General features: G+C 43.7%; 1 protein-coding gene across 5 annotated transcripts; it reads right to left on the bottom strand.

The window, feature by feature from the left end:
* Positions 1–320: 320 nt before the first annotated feature.
* On the bottom strand, positions 321–19,446 carry mgarpa (mitochondria localized glutamic acid rich protein a). 5 transcript variants are annotated; one of them, XM_070552865.1, is made up of 8 exons: positions 19,247–19,444; positions 16,017–16,117; positions 15,831–15,936; positions 13,541–13,558; positions 6,574–6,828; positions 2,980–4,103; positions 2,728–2,774; positions 321–2,572 (listed from the first exon to the last, which is right to left on the bottom strand). In XM_070552865.1, exons 1-7 carry the CDS (start codon positions 19,437–19,439, stop codon positions 2,739–2,741), a joined length of 1,833 nt encoding a protein of 610 aa, XP_070408966.1. In that variant the 5' UTR covers positions 19,440–19,444; the 3' UTR covers positions 321–2,572; positions 2,728–2,738. The 5 variants fall into 5 exon arrangements, with proteins under 5 accessions (XP_070408966.1, XP_070408961.1, XP_054594870.2 ...); XM_070552860.1 differs by having other exon boundaries at positions 321–2,774; XM_054738895.2 differs by lacking the exon at positions 2,728–2,774.
* Between the last annotated feature and the right edge of the window lie 1,313 nt (positions 19,447–20,759).

Below are 20,759 nucleotides of genomic sequence, written 5' to 3'. Positions count from 1 at the left end.
GGTCATGAAGCCAGCATATATGCAGCAAGGAATTAAATGTTTGATAAAAACTACATGAGCTGATAATTTAAGAAATCATATTTTATTTCAGGGCAGACATTTTTGCCCCTTAGGAATTTTACAGATGAACATGCAGCTGTCACATCTGTGCTTTCAATTCAGAATCTGCTGTGAAGAACGCTGAATTATACATGTACGTTTACGGATTACGCTCTGATCCATTCAAATGTTTTGCGTGCTTCATGATATATTTGCAGGCTTTACCAGTTGCTTTGGTCTTGATGATTTGGTCATGATTTTAAAAAGTACAACAAATGCAATTCAGATTTAATTCCTCTTTATTTTGCAGAACAAAATGTGCCACAGTATTGATCTTTTACTAAATTACTAGCTTCCAATAATGTGCTAGGACCAACACCAGCCTATGAGCCCAGTGTAATGTCCAAATCTCAACTCGTTTACACCCTCAACGATTCCACGTGAGCTTTTAAAACAGAAGAGTTACAGGCAGGTGGAAAGTTTGAAAGAAGAGAAAGTCACAAACACATGTCTGTAACTCCTGTTTGTGCTGAAAGCATTTGTAAGTACACATCAATAAACACACCTGACAGCTAGAGGAAAAGAAAACAAACATGAAAGGACAGAAAACAACGATACCACCAACTAATTACCCCAATCAAAGATATTTTTACCACAACATGTCAAAGAACTACACCTAAACGTGCAGTTTTAAAGCTACTGGCCAGAGGTATATTTCCTGTGAGCATGAGTAAAACATTTAAGAAAGTATGTTTGGATTTCCATGGTAGAATTTTGCATTAAATATGTTTTAAATAGCACAGCAAAACAAATAAAATACTGTTCCTGGTCTTAACACTACCTCGCCACTTGCATCACCAGAGGGAATCTCCTTAGTGAAGAAACTATAGTAAACAATCCACAACACTGGTTTTTGTGTATTTATATTACGGCAGGTGGCGTTTCATCAGAGTCAGATGTAGCCTCTGCTAATCTATCGGACTTTTCTTACCTGGAACACAATTCAGACGAGCAGAAAGAATATCAGACCTAACCGTACACGTTCCAGCCCGAGAATGACTTTGGAGATAAGCAAGCCCATCTGAACGCTGATTCAAGCCAGCGCCGAGTAGGATATTCAACGATTTCAAAACCTAAACCTTTAGTCATTGTCGATTGCATTGACTATTATAATAAATGCCCGACCTCTGGGTGTATTGCATTGACATGGAAGGGTTTTCCTTCTAGTTCCAGTCCTCTTCACAAACCATTTGCATGCCTTTAATGATGCTACGTTAGTTCATCTTTGAGATGCCAAGCCTTTCCCTTACCTTTCCAATACAAATTACAACAATCACATATAGATAAATGTCCCTCACCAGGTTGTTCTTTAGTCAGTAACATTGCATATGGAAACAGAACTAGAAACTATTTCAGTGTTAACACTGTCTGGAAAATGAACATCTTAATATCACCAAGCTGGTACAGACGTTGTTCTACAACAGTTTTAAACGGAGTTAGCAGGAGTACAAAGACACGGAAAAACCGGAATATCCAGATCAATAGCTTATGGAAAATGAAGGGTGTAGACCAAAACAGGGATGGAGCAGGAGGAGTTTAGCACTTTTAACTCAATCATCGTCTCTAAAGTGTATTTTCAGCACGGGTACTCTCAATGCAAGAACAGAACCCTTAGATAAGTTTTACTGGTCTTGGTCAGCCAGCAAACGTAACCAGTAGAGTAGCGTAGGACACTCGTATTTGAAAATCTTTAAGGGTTGACAACTTCGAAAGGCTGAGGTAGAAAGATAAGTTCATGGGCTCTTTATCCAGCATGCTACAAGTGTTTACATCAGGGGTGGGGAACCCTGGTCCATCGAGGGCCGCTATCCAGCATATTTTAGTTTCAACCCTGCATCATCACACCTGATTTCAATCAGCAGGTGATTAACAGGCTTCTGCAGAGGTTAATGAGCTGCAGAACAGGTGAATAAACCACTGAATCAGAAGTGTTGGAGCAAAGACATGCAAGACACCGGCCCTCGAGGACCAGGGTTCCCCACTCCTGGTTTACATGTAAAAAGATTAGGTACATCAAGCGTTCCAGCACACTAGGAGCAACAGAGGAAAACCTGAGGTTAGTTAGTTTGACTAACTGCTGGTGACTGGTAACACGCTAGCCAACACCAGACTGGGCAGTTTGATTTGGTCTAAAATCTGATGATTTCAACTGTTTCACTGGAGTGATCTTTGAGATCGTAAACTGTAACAGTAAAAATAAAGTTAACAGACTGGCTCAGTTTTATCAAAAGCTGTAAACTGACTGCAGTTCTATGTCCCTCTACACAAAAAGAGAGGCAGACATCTTACTGGACTCACCTGGGACTTTTGGGTCACAGCCTCTTTGTTCTAATCATGGCTCAGTAAAACAGTCGTACTAAACACAATAAAGCTAACCAAGACTCCTTTTGCATGTCAAAGTTACAGAATGGAAGTATTGAAGAAAGGCACATCCTCTTGTACTGGAGGACAGTCATCATTCATGAGACGCTTACTGTAATAGATATGAAGAAAGGATAAAGGTGATTAGTGTTGTACCATGTTGTCTTGAGAACACATTTTAAAACGATCGTCTTTTCTACCCTAGCTAGTCTTTTAACCTGAAAGTTATGAAGGGTATTAATGTTTGTACAATTAGAGATGCAATACCTTTGTTGTGACTACTGCATTTGCATCTTAATAAGGTGCCGCTTAACCTGAGTAGCAAAAGTTTCAAAAGCCACGTTAGACAGTTTTTCTGCAGCCCACAATACACTCGTATGAAAGAAAAGGCTGGATTTAATACTTTCTTGAGCTTTTTAACGGCCTTTTTGAAAACTGGAACTACACTGGAAAAACATTATGCTGCCATGTATTCTACACCTTAAACTACTTTGAGATCTGAAAAGTCTGGTCCTGTACCTCAGAGGCAGGGGCATCTTCTTGGGCTGGGATGATTCTACCAGTCAAGGGACCAACTCCCAGAACCTTGGGCCTTTTTTCCTCTTTAGGTGTTCCTTCCAGAACAACAACAATGTACTCTTTGTGGGCATCTTCTGACTGGGTCTTCAAAGTACAAGCATCTGCTTGGTCTGAAATGCTGGCAACAGAAGAGACCGCTACAAACTCGACTTTAACTTGTTCCTCAACTTTAGCAGAATCAAACTTGTCTTGTGCCACAATCCCTGCAACCAGTGGTCCTGTGGTTTCTTCTATTAGTGGCATGGCCACCACAGCAATGGGGGAAACCTCTACTGGTCCAGGAGTCTCAACAACTGGTTCAACCTCCACTGGTGTAGGAGCCTCCTCAACAACTGGTACAACCTCTACTGGTCCAGGAGTATCCTCAACAACTGGTACAACCTCCACTGGTGCAGGAGTTTCCTCAGCTACTAATACATCCTCCACTGGTGCAGGGATCTCAACAACTGGTACAATCTCCACTGGTGCGGGGATCTCCTCAACAACTGGTGCAATCTCTACTGGTGCGAGGATCTCCTCAACTACTAATACAACCTCCACTGGTGCGGGGATCTCCTCAACAACTGGTACAATCTCCACTGGTGCAGGGGTTTCCTCAACTACTAATACAACCTCCACTGGTGCAGGGATCTCCTCAACAACTGATGCAACCTCCACAGGTGCCATAGTCTCAACAACTGATGCAACCTCCACTAACACAGGTGTGTCCTCAGCAGCTGATACATCTTTTATGAATGCAGGGGTCTCCTGTAAAATGGCTATCCCTACTGCTGCAGGAGCTTCCTCAAAAGGTTTAATTGTGTCTACTTGCACAGGTAGCTCTTCTGATACTACATCTACTTGTGCCTCCTCAACAACCAATGGTGAACCATCCTCAGCCACTTGAACAGGGACCTTTAAAAGAACTTCCACTTGTGTAGCCTCTAGAGTAGTTTCTACTGCTGCTGGAACATTAGGAATATCTGGAGTCATGTCTTCTATGGGCTTTTCCTCTGCTGTTGGGAGCTCTTCCTTTACTTCAGCTATCTTCATTACTTCTACTGCAGAATCGGCAGTCCGCATCACTGTAACACAAAACCCAGCCATCCAGGTCACTACAGCTCAATGTTTTTAATCATTTGTCTTTGAAGCTGAGGCAAAAAGGCAGCTTAAGACAAAACTATCAATTTTTGCTTATTTATAAAATGTACTGAAACTAAATGGAAGTGTACACAAGCGTAATAATAGAACAGAAAATGAAGTATTATGATACAGTTGTTACACACCGATTAAGTACTTCAGTCTTCAAGTACTTCTAATATACTTTTAAGTCTGACAGAAGAACTAGACTATTGTGACTCGACACAAGCATCAAGGGCCACATTAAGAGAATATTTAATGCCGTGAAATTCAATGTACCCAACTTACCAAATGCAACCTTTCATCTGGTGCTGCTAAACCCTTTTTACATTCAGTACCTCCGTCTCACATAAGTGTCACATGTTGGTCACTGAAATCAGACCATCTCTATAACGTCTCCAAAGGTATTTTATATTTTGACTAAGAAAAACATTTTAAGTTATGAAGAATTTAAATTTTTTTAATTCTTAAGTGGCTTTTCTGATATATAAGGTGTTACATGGCCGAGTACCTATAAGGGCGTGCTCAACATTAAAAGCCTTCAAAAGTCAACTCAAATGTTGGCTGGAAGAAAACCATGTGCTTCATGTCCTTGATGTGTTCCTGGACTGCATATTTAAATGAGCTTCAGCACTATAATCTGGTATATTTACATATACTTCAGTAAATGTTCCTTAATGTGCACAGTCCCTACTGAATGAATAAATGTAAAGGGAAATATTCACAATAAGGTGTCTAGGGGTTGACTTCTCCATGTAACCCTCAGGAACTTTTATCCTAGAACACTAGCCATGATTGGGTGAATGTCATAATGCTGATGTCCTGACATGGGAGGTCCTCACTGTCAGTTATTCTATCCCCGGTTTACACTCGGTGTGTGTCCGTGGCACGTTACGGTTTCATGCTGTGCAGTGCGTCACTCGTCACACAAAGCGGCTACTCCGTAGTCCTCTCACGAGATCGCGGGTAAACTGGTGTATGCGAAAACAGCATCTTTTTTAAGCAAATCTTTTGAACTCACCATTTACTCTGATAATTGTTGATATTTCACCCCAATGCCTTCTCCTTTTTGGTGTCGTTTGTAAAGTGGAAGTGTGATGTCATATACAAGGTCCACGCTGGAAAACGTCTTTGCTCTCCTCAAAAGATGCAGGGAGCAAATGAGCCCTCGGGTCACTGGTCAAGTTGTAGCATTTACATAGTTAAGGATTCACAAACCTGAATTTAGTCTTATTTTGAAATTTCCTTAACAGAACATGTGTGACTTCCTGTTTAGTCCTATGTTATCTCTTTAGTGCTGCTGCAGTATGTTTTCTGGACACCCAAACGGCACGTCCAGTGCAACCAGTCATCCGTGGAAAGAGCAACAGTTAGTCGTGTGAGTGGCATGCCAGTAAACGTGCCTAAACCCTCTGAAACCATCTCCCGCCAGTGGAATAAAAACCAGAGGACCAGATGCAAGGTTGAAAAGCACCATTTGTGATTTTTCAAAGATGGCAGTAAATCTTTCCAGTTTTACAAATGCTTTATTGTTGTGTTAATGGTAACCATTCACAGTGCTCATTAAACAGTTATTAGCTAAATAAAAATGATCACATAAGATTTTAATAGTTTAGAAAAACTGATTTTTTTAGCGCTTTCTTCGACAAAAGTACATTACACACTGCACCTTTGACAGTTTATACACATTCTGAAAGCCTTTGCGTCCTGGGGACACACAACTACACACCCTAGAGATAAACAGATGTCCACCTGCGCTGTGATTGGTGGAAACGCAGTACAAGACAGATTTATGGCAAATGAACACAAAGTTTTCCAGCCTGTAAAACAGATGGTTGCGTGTGGTTAGTTAACCACATGTCTGAAGGTTAATGTGTGTGAATGGCGTTCAGTGATCACATTTATTTGACTCATAACTGAAAATGAGCATCTCATTAGGATGTCAGTGTGGCGTGCTGCGGTAGGTCAGAGGATCAGAAGACTGATTTATGCTGCCCTCACACACCTAAAACATCAATGAGATCAGGAAACCATTAATTCGCTCAGTATCTCCCACACACACACACACACACACACACACACACACACACACACACACACACACACACACACACACACACACACACACACACACACACACACACACACACACACACACACACACACACACACACCAATAAATACATAGGAAAATATACATTTGAGAGAGAATGGAGGTAAACCCAGACAATGACTGGTAGTTACCCGTCTTTATGTTCCCATCCATGTTACAGCTGAACCTTAAGGTCCTCTCAGCAATACAGTGATGCGCACGTGTGTGTGTGTGTGTGTGTGTGTGTGTGTGTCCCAGCAGTGAATGTGTGGAACCTCATGCCTCAGAAGCAGTAACTTCCTTCTCAGGGGGAGAGGTCATACCATTGCCTTCTGGCTCTTGAGCAGCAACTTTTGCTGATTCCTCAACTGCTTCTGCAGATTCTTCAACACCTTCAGCCACGTCTTGTGCAACTGCTTCCACTTCCTGTGCCACCTCAGCGACCACCTCAGCAGCTTCAGCGACCACCTCAGCAGCTTCAGCGACCACCTCAGCAGCTTCAGCGACCACCTCAGCAGCTTCCTGTACTACAGCCTCAGCCTCAGCAGCAGCCTCCTCCACACCTGCTTCATCTCCACCTGGAACACACAAACAAAATCCTTTTAAAGGAGGAACTTCTTTGGACTGGCCATCTGAAATGACTGCATCTTTTCAAATGCGAGACACATTGAAGCAACTTACAAGATAACTTCAATGGTTCTTTGGCTGGGAAACATCCAGAAGACTCGTGCTCATTTGCACCTCACTACCAGGACACACTCTATAAAGTCAGCAACATACCTCCAGATGGCTCAGGTCGCCTCTGGTGTGGAAAACCAGTCAACACCAATCAGCTGTAACATTCTGACCACACACGGTGAAGGGAAAACTGACTCACGGCCTCCATCATGGCTCTGGTTTCCAGTAGGGATGTAATAAAATATCGATATGGCAATATATTGTGATCTTTTTTCTAGCAATATTATATCGATATTCAAAAGCCGTGTATCGGAAATATCGATATGGCAATATATCGTGATATTTTTTCCTGCGATTATTACATCGATATTCAAAAGCCGTGTATCTAATTCTTGAAAGAATTTACATGCAAACTTTTGTGTATTTTCTTTTCGTTTTGTGCAATTCAATCGCCACCCGCTAGTTGGCAGCAGTGTGCAACGGGTTTTGTTTCCACCATTGAAATGTAAATCCCTCCATCATGGTTCAGATACCTCATGTTAAACATGTTTCGTATCAGTTTGGACTGTTTATTGAACATTCTTACAATAAATTCAGTATAAAAAAAAATTGCTTGTAACGTCTGAATGAATGTATCGCAATATATCGTGATATATCGTATCGTCTCCCCTGTATCGTGATATGTATCGCATCGCCTGAATTTCAAAAATACACATCCCTGGTTTCCAGTCTGCTGTGGTCAGAACAAACCAACAGTGGTCAAAGAAACCGTGAATCCATGAAGGGTGAAGGCCATCCGTGCTGCTGCCCGGGACCAGCCACGACACCAAAACACAGCACAGGGTGTTTTAAAACAAGTTCTGCTTCTTTGGGCTCCTCCCGTGGGACGTTCAGATATAAATGATGGTGCGGATGACTTCAGACTGTCCCACAGCAGACCTGCACAGGTGTTTGGGCTCATTACAGCTGACTGGTGGACCAAAGAGCAACACAACTACGTCTTCTATAGACACCACTGCCTGGAGGGCAAGATCATAGTGCATAAAAACGTGCTGGACAGGAACTGCATGCAAACAAAGACAGGGAGAAGGTTACCTAGATCTAGGGGGTCAGATGCAGGGTAAAGAAGGATCAAGTGGAATCTAGGTTCTTACCATCCAGGTAAGTTCTAGGTTATCTGGAACTCAATGAGGCACACGAGAAAGCTCAGATGGTTTCACATGTTTAATCTGGAACAGAAAGATCCTCCCTTCATTCAATCCACAATAAATTACACAGAGCTGCGTGGCAGAAGCTGCAGAAACGGAAGAACAGCAACCGCCAACTTCATGGGTTCAATTCACGAATCATTAGTTTAATTCAGAAGCAACAGCGGTTGTGGACAGGGAGCCACACGGCTGGTACTGGTAGGGAACGGGCTCAGGGGTACATGGTGGCATGTTTCCATCCAAAATGCTCCCCCAGTCAACTTCTAATCACGGAGTGAATTAACAGTTGATAGAAAATCCTTCAGAGGACTGTCCACAGGTTCTAGGCTGAGCGGCGGACTCTCGTAGGAGGAGGGGACAGGAGGAAGGGAGGAGGAGGAAGAGGAGAGGAATTCTGTTTCCTTGGTCACATCCACATCCTAGGACCAATATCCGTGCGGCTACAGAGGGCCTTAGCTTTAGCATTAGGCTGGAAAGAGTAAAGACACAGAAAGTTAGAAATCAGAGGAGCAAAGATCAAGTTGAATTCACAAAGGAAACCCCTCCAACCAGCGAGGCTGAGCGGGAATCTACAGACAGGTGGAAATGGAAATGGCCGCTAGCAGGAAGAACAATGAAGAACATGTTCCTAAGCCAACAGGCTGCTGCAAGCCAAACCTAGCAGACGACAAAAGCAGAGCCGCTCAGCCTGAAGCAGGTGGTGGAGGTAGAAACAGCTGCTGCTCACCCTCCCACCCCCACCCACCCAACCTCGCCCACATCAATCCCTGCCTGGTTGGTCTCCTCATCACATCTCTCCAGCAGGAGCCACCACTCACCTTCCCTCTGACCACCTTAGGAACACGAGGCTTTACTCGCTTTTATGTGATGTCAAACTCTTAACCACCAACGCCAAATGTGGTTGTTCAACTGCTTTTGTGTCTTTTAGGCAATAGTGCAGTTTTAGTCAGGACTTCAGTCATTTGTACCAACGCTGTAAACACTGAAGCATGCGATCACCGAGTAGCCTGTAGATCATCTAATCTGGATTATTTTCCTGCTCAGCTGTCAGACCCAAAGCTGTTGTCATTAAAGTTATCCAAAGTTAAGGTTGGAGTTTCTTTTTAGACTCCGTCCTCAGTCCCAACAGGACAACGTGATTCAAAGGCGTTTAAAAATGAGTCGGCTGAACAAGTGGAAACGAAAGGACAAGTCCTGCACGTCCACCACTGTTACTGCAGTGATAACAGGCCAAGAAATGGCAGCTGGTTCAGCTCTAAGCCTACAGAGTGTGTGTGTGTGTGTGTGTGTGTGTGTGTGTGTGTGTGTGTGTGTGTGTGTGTGTGTGTGTGTGTGTGTGTGTGTGTGTGTACATGCGCATCGAGCTAAAACCTTAACAAGAGTGGGAGCCTTTATCCTAGCTTACATGTATGTTAGAAAATCGAATTATTGAATGAAGTGTGTTTCACTCCACGGCATAGGTGGAGACGTTCGCCCTTTTAAATCAGCCCATAGCAACGTAAATAATAAACAAACGCTGGCGGGAGAGAAGCAGGCGGAGTAAAAGCAGGATATGCACAATGGCTGAAGGCATGGACAACTACGTTGTTGGTAGTCTACTGTTTGATGGTGTCAGAATAACGGAGTCTTGTGGCGATGACATCAGAAGGCCACTGCTGCTGCCTCGTCACTTTCGAAAGGGGAGCTTCCAGGCTGGTCACAGGGATGTCGTTTACATGGGAGATAAGTTTGTTTTTGACCTTAACTTGATCAGTAGGAGTCCGGTTCGGTTCGTCTTTTAACCCCGTAAAATTCCAGGTTCCATGATGGGCGGGATACTGGAATGTTACTTTTGTTCATCTATCCATCCATTTTCAGCCACTTATCGGGAGTCAGGTCAAGAGGGCAACAGCCTAAGTCGAGAGGCCCAGACGTCTCTCTCTCCCCAGCCCCTTGGGGCAGCTCTTCCGGGGGAATCCTATGGCGTTTTCTGGCCAGATGAGGGACATAGTCTCTCCAGCATGTCCTGGGTTTTCTTTAGGTCTCCGTCCAGTTGGACGTGCCCAGAAAACCTCACCAGGAGGCATCCTAATCAGATTCCAGAGCCACCTCAACTGGCTCCTCTCGACGTGGAGGAGCAGCGAGTCTACTCCGAGCCCCTCCCGCAAGACCGGGCTTCTCACCCTATCCCTAAAATCGGATGTACATTGTGCAGCCTTTTCACTTTTTTGAGAAGATTTTCGCCTCGTGCGAGAATCTGAGACTGGGGCATGTTTTGCGCTGTGCGTCGTGTATACAGGGGGTAACGAGAGGCGATTAACACCACGGGACCATCTACCTATCAGCAATCTTGAGCTCGCACAGATTTCTGGCGTGTTTGATAGTTTGCTCATCCCTCGTGAGGGTATCGCGGCGCTGGGTCTTACAGTGTGAACACGACTCGTGAGATTTTCTCGTTAGGGAAGTCGTACTGTTGAGCTGAAGCTGAACGCTACGAGTGAAAAAGTCGCACAGCGTTAGCCCAGCTTTAGGGAGAGCCCAGCCACCCTGAGGATAAAACTCATTTTAGCCGCTTGTATCTGATCTCATATTTTTTGGTCGCTACCCAAAGTTCGTGACCATAGATGAGAGTAGGAACGTAGGTCGACCGGTAAATCAAGAGTGTTGCCTTCCGGCTCAGCTCTCTCTTCACCACGACAGACCGGTACAACACCCGCATCCCTGCAGACACAGCACCAATCCACCTGTTTATCTCATGCTCGAGCTTTCCCTCACTCATGAAGAAGACCCCGGGATACTTAAACTCCTCCACCTGGCTCAGCCACTCACCTGCCGATATGACACGTTGACACTCGGAGCCACTCGCCTCCTAGAAATAAATTGCCGTCCTCTATTTTTAATCTAATAATCGCGGTAAACAAGAAATCCTCCAGAATGCTGCAGAATCTGTCTGCTCTTCTCCTGAGCAGTAAGTCTACAGTGAGTGCGTGCACACGCTCGTTAACAACTCGTTTTTAGATTGAGAGTCTCCGACAGCGCACGCGGAGGGTGGGGGGTTGCCATCCATCACTGCGTCAGTGCCGCGCTCTCGATCCGCCAGGCGACGCCTCTTTCAGAAGCGTTTTCCTAACAGGAAGTGTGGATGAAATAACGTCTCCACCCATGACTTGACTCCAACTTTAAATGGTGAATGGCTTGATATAGCGCCTTCTAGTCCTGGAACCCCCCAAGGCACTTTACAACAAAATAAGTAATTCACACACTGGTGGAGATGAGCTACGATGTAGCCACAGCTGCCCTGGGGCGCACTGACAGAGGTGAGTCTGCTGTACGCAGGTACCACCAGTCCCTCCGACCACCATAAGCAGGCAAGGGGGGCTAAGTGTCTTGCCCAAGGACACAACGGCAGCAACAGACCGAGTGTGGCTTGAACCTGCAACCTTCCGATTACGGGGTGAGCACTTACCTCCCGTTTAAATTAATAAAGTTGTTATTTTGCATTTTTCCAAAAACCTCTGCCAACAACACAGCTTGGACTAAAAACCAATACTGGACCATCCGGTTGTCGGTCTTACCAAACCGCACTTCCCTGGGTCCTCTGCTCATCACACTCTCACGTGTTCAGCACCAGAACACCACCGGTGTGAGAGGTTCTCCGCTCAATTACATCAGAGAAGGAGAAACAGCCGGCTGCTACCGCTTCAGCTTTAGGACAAACTACCCAAAGTCACGGACAACAAAAGACATTTGGACCTAGGAAGCAGTGACGGTGTTGAGCGCCATCTTGTTTCCTCTGGCAATGTGGGTTTCCGGTTCTGGTAGACGCCGATCCAGGGAAGACACCCGAGAGGAGGAGTGAAAGCTTTGTGACCGTGTTTGCTTTTAAAAACTAGCTTGTTTGCAGATTCGCTACAACAGCTTTGACAGTGGGCATTGTAGTGACCTCTGACCTTTACACATATTTTTATTGCAACAATAATCTGTTGAAATTATTTTACAGCCATCAATGTGATTTTCTGCAAATTTCAGAAAATGAAAATTAGACCGTCCCTCTGCTTAGAAACTAAACCAACAGAATTCATCAGATTATTAGAGGTCATATAAATATTAGGAGTTATTATGAAACATTAGAAAGCATTTGACAGTATTTGGTCCATAAACTGTTATTGTGAATTCCTGTTCCTTCAAGAGATGCTGTTGCTGATTGAAGAGTGAAAGGGAACCTGGAGATTCGGGTTCGTCTCAGCTGTCTGTTAAACTGTTGAGGCTAAACTCATTCTGTCTGGCATTTCAGTTCAGCACAAATATCACAACAATAAGGAATGAGCTTAAGGCCCTGTCCACACGTAGCCGGGGATCTGCCAAAACGTAGATATTTTTCTACGTTTTGGCCTGTCATCCACACGAAAACGGAGTTTTTTCACACGAAAACAGATCTTTTTAAAAACTCTGGCCAAAGTGAAGATCTGTGTTTTCTCCGTTTTGGGTGTCTGCGTGTGGACGGACAAAACCGGAGTTTTAAGGTCCGCAACGTCACTTTCCGCGACAAAAAACTGCTGACATCACGTGTGCGACCTGTGTTTACACTCGCCGACATCATGGATGCCCTCAGAGCTGCGCTCACTTTATCAATTGTCCAAGCGCTTTTTGCTCGTTTGTTTTTGCAAGCAGAATTACTGCTCCTTGTGGAAGACCACAGACGAAGGACGAGGTTAAGAACGGGGGAAGTACTGCCGCCTACAGGTCTGGCATGTCCTTAACAACGTATTTATCCGGGTACGTGTGGACAGTTTTTTTTTTAAATGAGGTGGTGTGGATGCAAGTTTTTGGAGGGGCGGATATTCGTTTTTAAAAAAACCCGGCTACGTGTGGACTAGGCCCAAGTTTCCTCACATTGGTAATGCAGCTGCGTAAAGCGATGCACACATCAATTAAAAGGTTTGGAGGAAGCGCTGCTGCAGAGACCAGACAACCTCTGATTGATAAAGAAATAAAGTCTAAATGGTAAATGTGCAGTTTTTGGATTTCAGGAAGTTTGCGTCATTTCGGCGAGTTAAGGGAGGAAGCACGTCGGTCATAACGTCCGACAACTTAAAGTTTTTCATCGGACGTTATTAAAACACGTGTGTTGACAAACACCGGATCTTTTGGTGGCTTCTGATCTGTAACTGTTGGCTTTGATCATGTTTGCTGCTTTAGTGTGAGCCGGCTGTGACGGAGACACAACTCCTAACTCCTCTGAAGCCTCAGCGCTACTACCCGTAACTGCTGCCATTTTCAGGATTGAACCCTCTATTTAGTTTGTATGTGAGGATGAGAAGAGCATGCTGTGATGACAACATGAGGATGTCAGCATTCCTACTGAGGCACACGCATGCTGGCATCTAATGGAACGTGTGAAGGTGAGGAGATGAACCTTACTCACCCTCATCGTCATCTCTGGCTGCAAGAAACCAGAAGAGAAAGAAACAAGCTCAACATACACGACCCATTTAAAACAGTTTAATGAACACACACACGTATATACATACATGTACACATAGATAACATGTCATCACATTAATGCATTCATTTACCAACGCCAATAAATATATGGCACATTACCACATCTTTCATTGTTTTAAAAGTCTGTTGGTTGCTCTGAACTATTTAAACACAAAAATGTGACATGAGAGCGGAAGTCTTAAAGTCATGAGTGAAGAGGCACACAACTCTCTTCCTGTTGTGGTGATAAAAGTATAAATGAAATAAACAAACTACTAATTCTGGAAAATTTTTCTTTTTTTATTATTGTTGCAACTACATACATTAGCATAAAGAAAGCATATTTGTAGTACAAGATCTGCTCCATTTGGAAATCATGGATGATAATCCTGAATATGTGGATTATCTGTGGTTGGACACATTTGCAGGTGGACTATCTGGGCAGACAAGTCTAACTCTGATTTAAGATGAACAACAGTGTTTGTTCTTTCTGCTGTCAAATCAAGACAAGACTGACTTCAGAAAAGGAAATTGCTTAGTCAATCACCTGACCTGAACCGCATTAAATTAATCTCCGAGAACAAAGTAAGGAACCTTGGTGTTATCTTTGACCAGGACATGTCATTCAAATCCCACATTAAACAGGTTTGTAGGATTTCCTTTTTCCACCTTCGGAATATTGCCAAGATTAGAATCATCCTTTTCAGGAGTGATGCTGAAAAACTAGTTCATGCATTTATTACATCAAGACTGGATTACTGTAATTCATTACTCGCAGGAAGTTCACAGAATGTAGTTAAAAGTCTTCAGCTTGTCCAAAATGCTGCAGCTAGAGTTCTGATGAGAATTAAAAAGAGAGATCATATCTCTCCTGTCTTGGCTTCCCTACATTGGCTACCTGTTAAATTCAGAATAGATTTTAAGATCTCCTGTTAGTTTCTTTAATAAAAATTGTATTTTTTTTTTTTAGAAATTTTTTTTTTTTTTTTTAATTAGGATCATGGATTTTTGTCATGCAGGCCCACGCTTTGTGGTCCTAAGAGATAAGGGCCAGGGGGACAGCGGCTCCAAAACTCTGGAATGAACTTCCATTAAATATTCTCTGGCGTTCTTGGGGAGGGGTATACAGGTTTATACTTCAGCCTGCTCCTTTTCAAACAGAGGAATGTTGCTGAATTAATGATGATGACAGTAAATTCTGACGGATATGTCTGTTTGAAATGAAACAAATTAAATTTGTATGCACTACGCTTCCAAAATATGTCAAACTCTGCAGTTTAGATCGGGCCAAGCATAAATGTAGTGTAAAACATTTGGAAACTTTCAAAATAAAAGTCTTGTGCAAACAAACGTACATCCTTTCCTGTGACCCTCCTGTAGCCGATATAAACAGAACAGAAAATAAACCACAGGCCTGTTGGGATAAACGCAGGCCTCTTTCTCCTGGCTAATTAAAGCTGCTTTCCGGAGTTTTCCCCTTTCAGAAATGATGAATGATTTTTCTGAAATCCGTAAAAGTGATTATATCATCTACTGTGATAAAATATAAGCAATACGTCTTTTTCCCTGCTAACCACGCCCCCTGCCCTGAGGAGCTCCGTGCAATAGGAAACTGAGCGCCAACCAGAACTAATCAATAGTGTTAGACTACTGCTCACTTGCTTCAAATTTAAGGAAGTACCTCGACTGACGCAGAGTTGATGAACTTTTCACAGACAAGTAAGTCTCTAAAATATAAATATATGAGAACACAGCATGACATGAGAATAATACTCGTAAAACAACGTGTTTTAGCTCTGTTTGTCGGCTACAGAAGCACCTTTATAAACAGAAACGTGAAGTTGCCATCTTAAACAGAGGAATAGACTTTTTGTGTGATATGCTTGTCAGCCACTAGATGGTGCCATCAGATAAGAGAAATACTCCGGAAAGAAGCATTAATATGTGGACTTTTGAAATCACGCGTGGAGTTGCAATTCTCCTGTGATTTCTTGCCTTTGTGGGATCAGCTGCATGGAACGCTTTCGCTCCCATGTCACGGCAGAAGCACTCCCGGTTGAAAGGGATCTTGTGAGTAAAACACCTTTATTTTGTTACACGCCGCTTTCACGTCCAGCGGAAAGTCTGGGTTATTTTTGTATTTGATAAACAACGTTTCTTTGAAACCACACAGACACCATTTATTTACTCGGGAGAAGGAAAATGGCAGCACCAAGTAAACAAGAACTGACCTTTGGGTGGCCAGGACTTTGGTACCCATTGGGTCTTGGGTCTGGCTTGAATTTCTGCAAGACGCTCATTGTACCTGTCACGGTCCGAAGTCACAGTGACATAGGCCTGTGAACGATGGAAAACATCTGGTTTGACCTTTAGTTTGTAAGGAATAGACATGGAGCGATGGGAACAGACAGACTTACATACGACAGCGCCCCGACCAGGGCTCCCCCACACAGCACCGTGTATAGCACGTTCTCTCCAGACCCTCCAGGAACCGAGGACATCAGTCGCTGCTGCACAGCTGGAAAAGATCGCAGGTGGAGACTTCACTGTGATACTGCTCTTTTCTAAATGACATCATCATTATTATTATTATTATTATCATTTCAAACTACGTGGTGTAAAAGAGGAAAATGTCAGAAAAACCAACATCAAAAACACGTTAAGTTTCCTTTCGTCTCTGTGAGGGCTTCGGAGACACGGTGGACTTTAACAAACTGAATAGACTACAAAAATAAGAGTCCCGGAAGTGAGCCTTGGGGAGTACCCATGTGGCGAGGGGGTGTACAGCACAAGTGTGACCAAGCCAGGATACATGCTGTGAGGTACAATTCAAACCAGGAGTGTGTTCTCTGTGAAGCTCACGCTAGAGAGGATGGACATCAAGGTTGAAGGTGTCGAAGGATAAATCCATGGAATAAGTACTGAGGACTTGGCTGTTTTTTCTGGTGTCTTTTAAAGCAAACATATGATACAGTTTCTTAAATTATAGTTCTATGTTATAGCACTAATTATTGTTCTGGGCTTGTAAGTAATAGTTTATATGTTTTCTTTTTACTTTGTGGCTCATTTAGCATCAGTTGGCTCTTGTTAGCGTTAGCTCGTTGGCTACAGCAGACTGCGGCAGGGTTGTTACAACTAGTGTAATTCCACTTTCCAACAGTAGGAGGAAGAAGTGGGTAACTTAATAACAGGGAGAAATCGCCCACGAACAGCAAAAATCTCACAGCCAAGATAGCAGTATCACTGGATGACCGTCTGGTTGCAAACGTCGGGCTTTATAGTGTCCTGTAGCTGTGCTGAGTTAAGCCTAGTTTAAGCTTCTCCGTCAGCAGCTTTGCACTCACGCAATCATGTACCGACGTACATGTTTTCCTTTTATATTTCTCTGTTGGCGAGTCAGCGATGTGAAGCAGTTCTCTGCCAGGACAGCAGGGGGCTTAAACGTTTCTGGCAGGACTGCCCACCAATGTCTCTGATCAACGACAGTTTATGTACTTCAGCTTGTAAACACAAGTCCACTCAATGAGCATTGGCCGACACAGAGTGTCTTCACGGAGCTGGAACGGCTTCATCTTTTCTTACAAAGAATTCAACGGTATCAAAGGAGACAGCGGCTTCGGTGGGCCAACCAATCACAGACGTGCAATCTCTCTGTGACATTTGACCAATAGCTGAAAAGTTGGGCTCTACTCTGTCCGCCCTAGAGTGCCTGCCCTTGCATCGGCGGATAATGGCGCACCTCTGCAGACGAAGAAGTATAAACTAGGCTTCAGAATTTAGGGCATTTCTCTCAGTGCTGTCTGTTAGAAACCTGTCCTCTGTTGCTTACAACTACAGGACGAGTTCCTTAACAGCTGGAAGAGAAGCGTCTGCTGCTTTTTAAAGAACTTCCACGTCAGTGGATTGCTGAACTCGCTGCTGTACATCAGCAACTTCTTCAGCTTTCTGAGTGACTTGCATTTATTAGATGGTGCATGACTGCCCTATGCTGGGTTGAAGGTGGTCGTCTTAAACTAATATGCTTTGTTAGCGGTAAACTAAGCTTGTATCACGTATAGGTCCTGTTGTATACCAGAACTTTGACGAGTACAAGTACTTGTGTGTTAGACCTGAGGCTGGTATAGCATCACCAACTGAAAACATGCTATTAGTGTTAGTTGGGATTTTTAGAATGATGGATGGCACATTTCTTTATAAATATACAGCACCACAAGTTTCTTTCAGTTGTAGAAAAGCTAATTCCTTACAGGTGAAACTCTGGAGATTTCCACATTTGTTCTTGTTCGTTTCCTTGTTCCTGTTCTTACAGCACCTCTATTGCTTTAGGCTGTATGGCAAACATTTCCAATATTTAACAGACAAACTGGATATTAATTCCAGGTCTCTACTCAGGTGAAGGAGAACATTCCAGGAATCTCAAATCTCATTCTTCCTAGAACTAATGAATTTTAAGTGTCACTTTAGCTAATTAAAAAGGGCATGACAATGTGACTGGTCCTGGCACGAGAAGAACAGGAACCTGAGCAGGTTTGGGGAGAAAGTAAGTGGTTAAAGTAATTGTTGGTACTAGGGCTGCACAACATATCGCAAATAGTGTTATCGCAATATCAGCATGCGCAATATGCATATGGCAAAGAACAGATAAATATCGCAATGAATTGTCAGCTCCAATGTTTCTTACACATAATGCATTCTGTCCATCAAACGGAAGCATGATGTTTTTTAACAAATCAAATAGAGCTCTTCACCCATTTGGCCAATTGGGTGGGTTCACATAGGTTAGAGGCCCGCCCCAGAGGCTGACTGCACTTCATTTTCATGGTTAGCAAACACCCGAGTTATAGTTGTTCTGCTCTTTCTGCTTTTGCCGGGATCCACCGATTGCCTTTTCTTGTTCATTTTCTTTTTCCTTTTCCTCACATCTTTTGCTTTTCTCATTTTTATGATTTGTCATTTTTTAAATTTCTTTTAATTATTTTTGTTCCTGAGTTAATTTTTTATTTATCACACATAATATCATAATCGTCATATTAATCACTATAATCACATTAGGCAGGTGGTCCTAATATCGTGCTGCCCAAGTTGGTATTAATATTATATCTCAAAACAGATAAAACCTAAAAATACTTTTCTGGCCTTCTATCAAACCAGTGTTGAGGTAGCATGACTAAGTGTGGACAGTGAGTTTATAGCAACAAGATGCTGAGCGTGTATATTATAATAATAAGTTTCATTTAGGGACGACAAAGGAGGAAATCTGCCATTCTTGTAATAACCCGAACGGCGCATTATGGATTAAATGTTAGAACGGCTTGCCACATTCACCGCGTGCCGTTGCTGTTCTTTTGACCGCTGCTACATGTGCACACGTCACGTGACTAAGAGAAGGAATGAAGGTCATTTGTAGATGAAGAGTCATGTAATCCCTAAAGTACAGGATCCTAGCGAGTACACGAGCTGTGTCAACGGTAGGGTCGCACTCACCTCCGCTGCTGAGGCATGAAGGACGGCTTGTTCTGACACACACACACACACACACACACACACACACACACACACACACACACACACACACACACACACACACACACACACACACACACACACACACACACACACACACACACACACCAGGGCCACTACTCACCCTCCTGGGGCAGCCTGTGGGCCGCTCTCCGGGCCAAGAGCCCGCACCGCTGCCAGGCCGCTCTGCAGGAAAACATCGGTGCTCTCCGGGTACAACGTGAGTGTGACAGCGGTCGAGCGGCTCGGTACATGTCCCAGAAACGGGTCCGGTGGGCGGAGAACCGAGCGCCCTGCCCACTCTGGAGCTGTATCATAGGTAAACAGTGCCACCGAGCAGCGGAGGGGCTGTATGACGGGTATGACGGTCGAATAGTGCTATGATGGAAACCTATAAAGAAATGGTCACTAATAGCCTGGCAAGCCAGACTAAATAAATATTTAGACCAAAAAGACTAAATGAATGTATTATTTAGTCTTCTCCGCATGCTACTGGACAATGAATGACGTGACTTACTCACTGCAACGGATGTTGGTAAACGAGGCGGTCCATTTTTGAAGAAGGCAATAATGCATCCTTTTTCCAAACAAATAACTTTTTGACAGGATGGCAACTCCTGATGAAGGTCTCTGACCGAAAGCTTGACCAATAAACTCCTACATCGCAGATTGAAGTGTGCAGATTCTCATTTTTCTTTATTCCACTTTTATCCAGCACCTTTTCCCAGATGAGCGGTGACTCCTTCTACTCCAATCTTGTAATCAGTCTTGTAATCAGTCAATGGCTTATTGACCCTTTGCACGAGACGTCACGCCACTCATGGGACGGGGGGGGGGGATGCAATTCTGTTCTGGGGCTGCTTTGCTGCATCTGCCACAGGGTGTCTTGTATCTATGCAGGGTACAATGAGATCTCAAGACTACCACACGATTCTAGAGAGAAATGTGCTGACCAGTGTCAGAAAGCTTAGTCTCAGTCGCAGGTCATGAGTCTTGCAACAGGACAATGACCCAAAACACCCACGGCTAACCACCCAGGAATGGCTAAGAGGAAAGCATCGGACTGTTCTAAAGTGGCCTCCTACAAGCCCTGACCTCAATCCTATTGAACATCTTTGGGAGGAGCTGAAACATACCGTCTGGAAAAGGCGCCCTTGGTGACAACTGGAGCGGTTTGCTCATGAGGAGTGGGCCAAAATACCTGCCGAGAGGTGCAGAAGTCTCAGTGACAGTTTCAGGAATCGTTTGATCACAGTAGGGCTGGGCAATATGGCCTAAAATCAATATCACGATATATTGAGGATTTCACCTTGATAACGATAGATAAGTACAGGTGTGCGCAGAAACAAAAGTTGTCCACTAGAGGGGGCTGTTGCACGTATTACTTTGAGTCACATTTTTACGCAAATCAAGGTGGTGCAGCTTCTTAAAGGGACATGAATGTTGCTAACCTACACACATCTTTGCATTTTTTATTATCAAATTTATTGGCATGGGAAAATTTCTCGGTAAGTCAGAAATTTCCATAATGATACATTTTCGATATATCGCCCAGCCCTAGATCGCAGTGATTGTCTCAAATGGTTGTGCAACAAAATATGAAGTTAGGGGGGGCCATAATTTTTGTCCAGGTCTGT

The sequence above is a fragment of the Nothobranchius furzeri genome, chromosome 1 (assembly GCF_043380555.1).
Source record: "Nothobranchius furzeri strain GRZ-AD chromosome 1, NfurGRZ-RIMD1, whole genome shotgun sequence".
NCBI lineage: Eukaryota > Metazoa > Chordata > Actinopteri > Cyprinodontiformes > Nothobranchiidae > Nothobranchius > Nothobranchius furzeri.
This window is presented reverse-complemented; position numbering and strand designations above follow the sequence as displayed.

Coding starts and splice junctions, on each gene's coding strand:
- mgarpa (XM_070552860.1), bottom strand. CDS start 19,439: ATGATACAGCTCCAGAGTGGGCAGGGCGCTCGGTTCTCCGCCCACCGG. Junction 15,937..16,016: donor TGGTCGGGGCGCTGTCGTAT/GTAAGTCTGTCT, acceptor CATCGTTCACAG/GCCTATGTCACTGTGACTTC. Junction 2,775..2,979: donor AAGATGCCCCTGCCTCTGAG/GTACAGGACCAG, acceptor TTTGCTACTCAG/GTTAAGCGGCACCTTATTAA.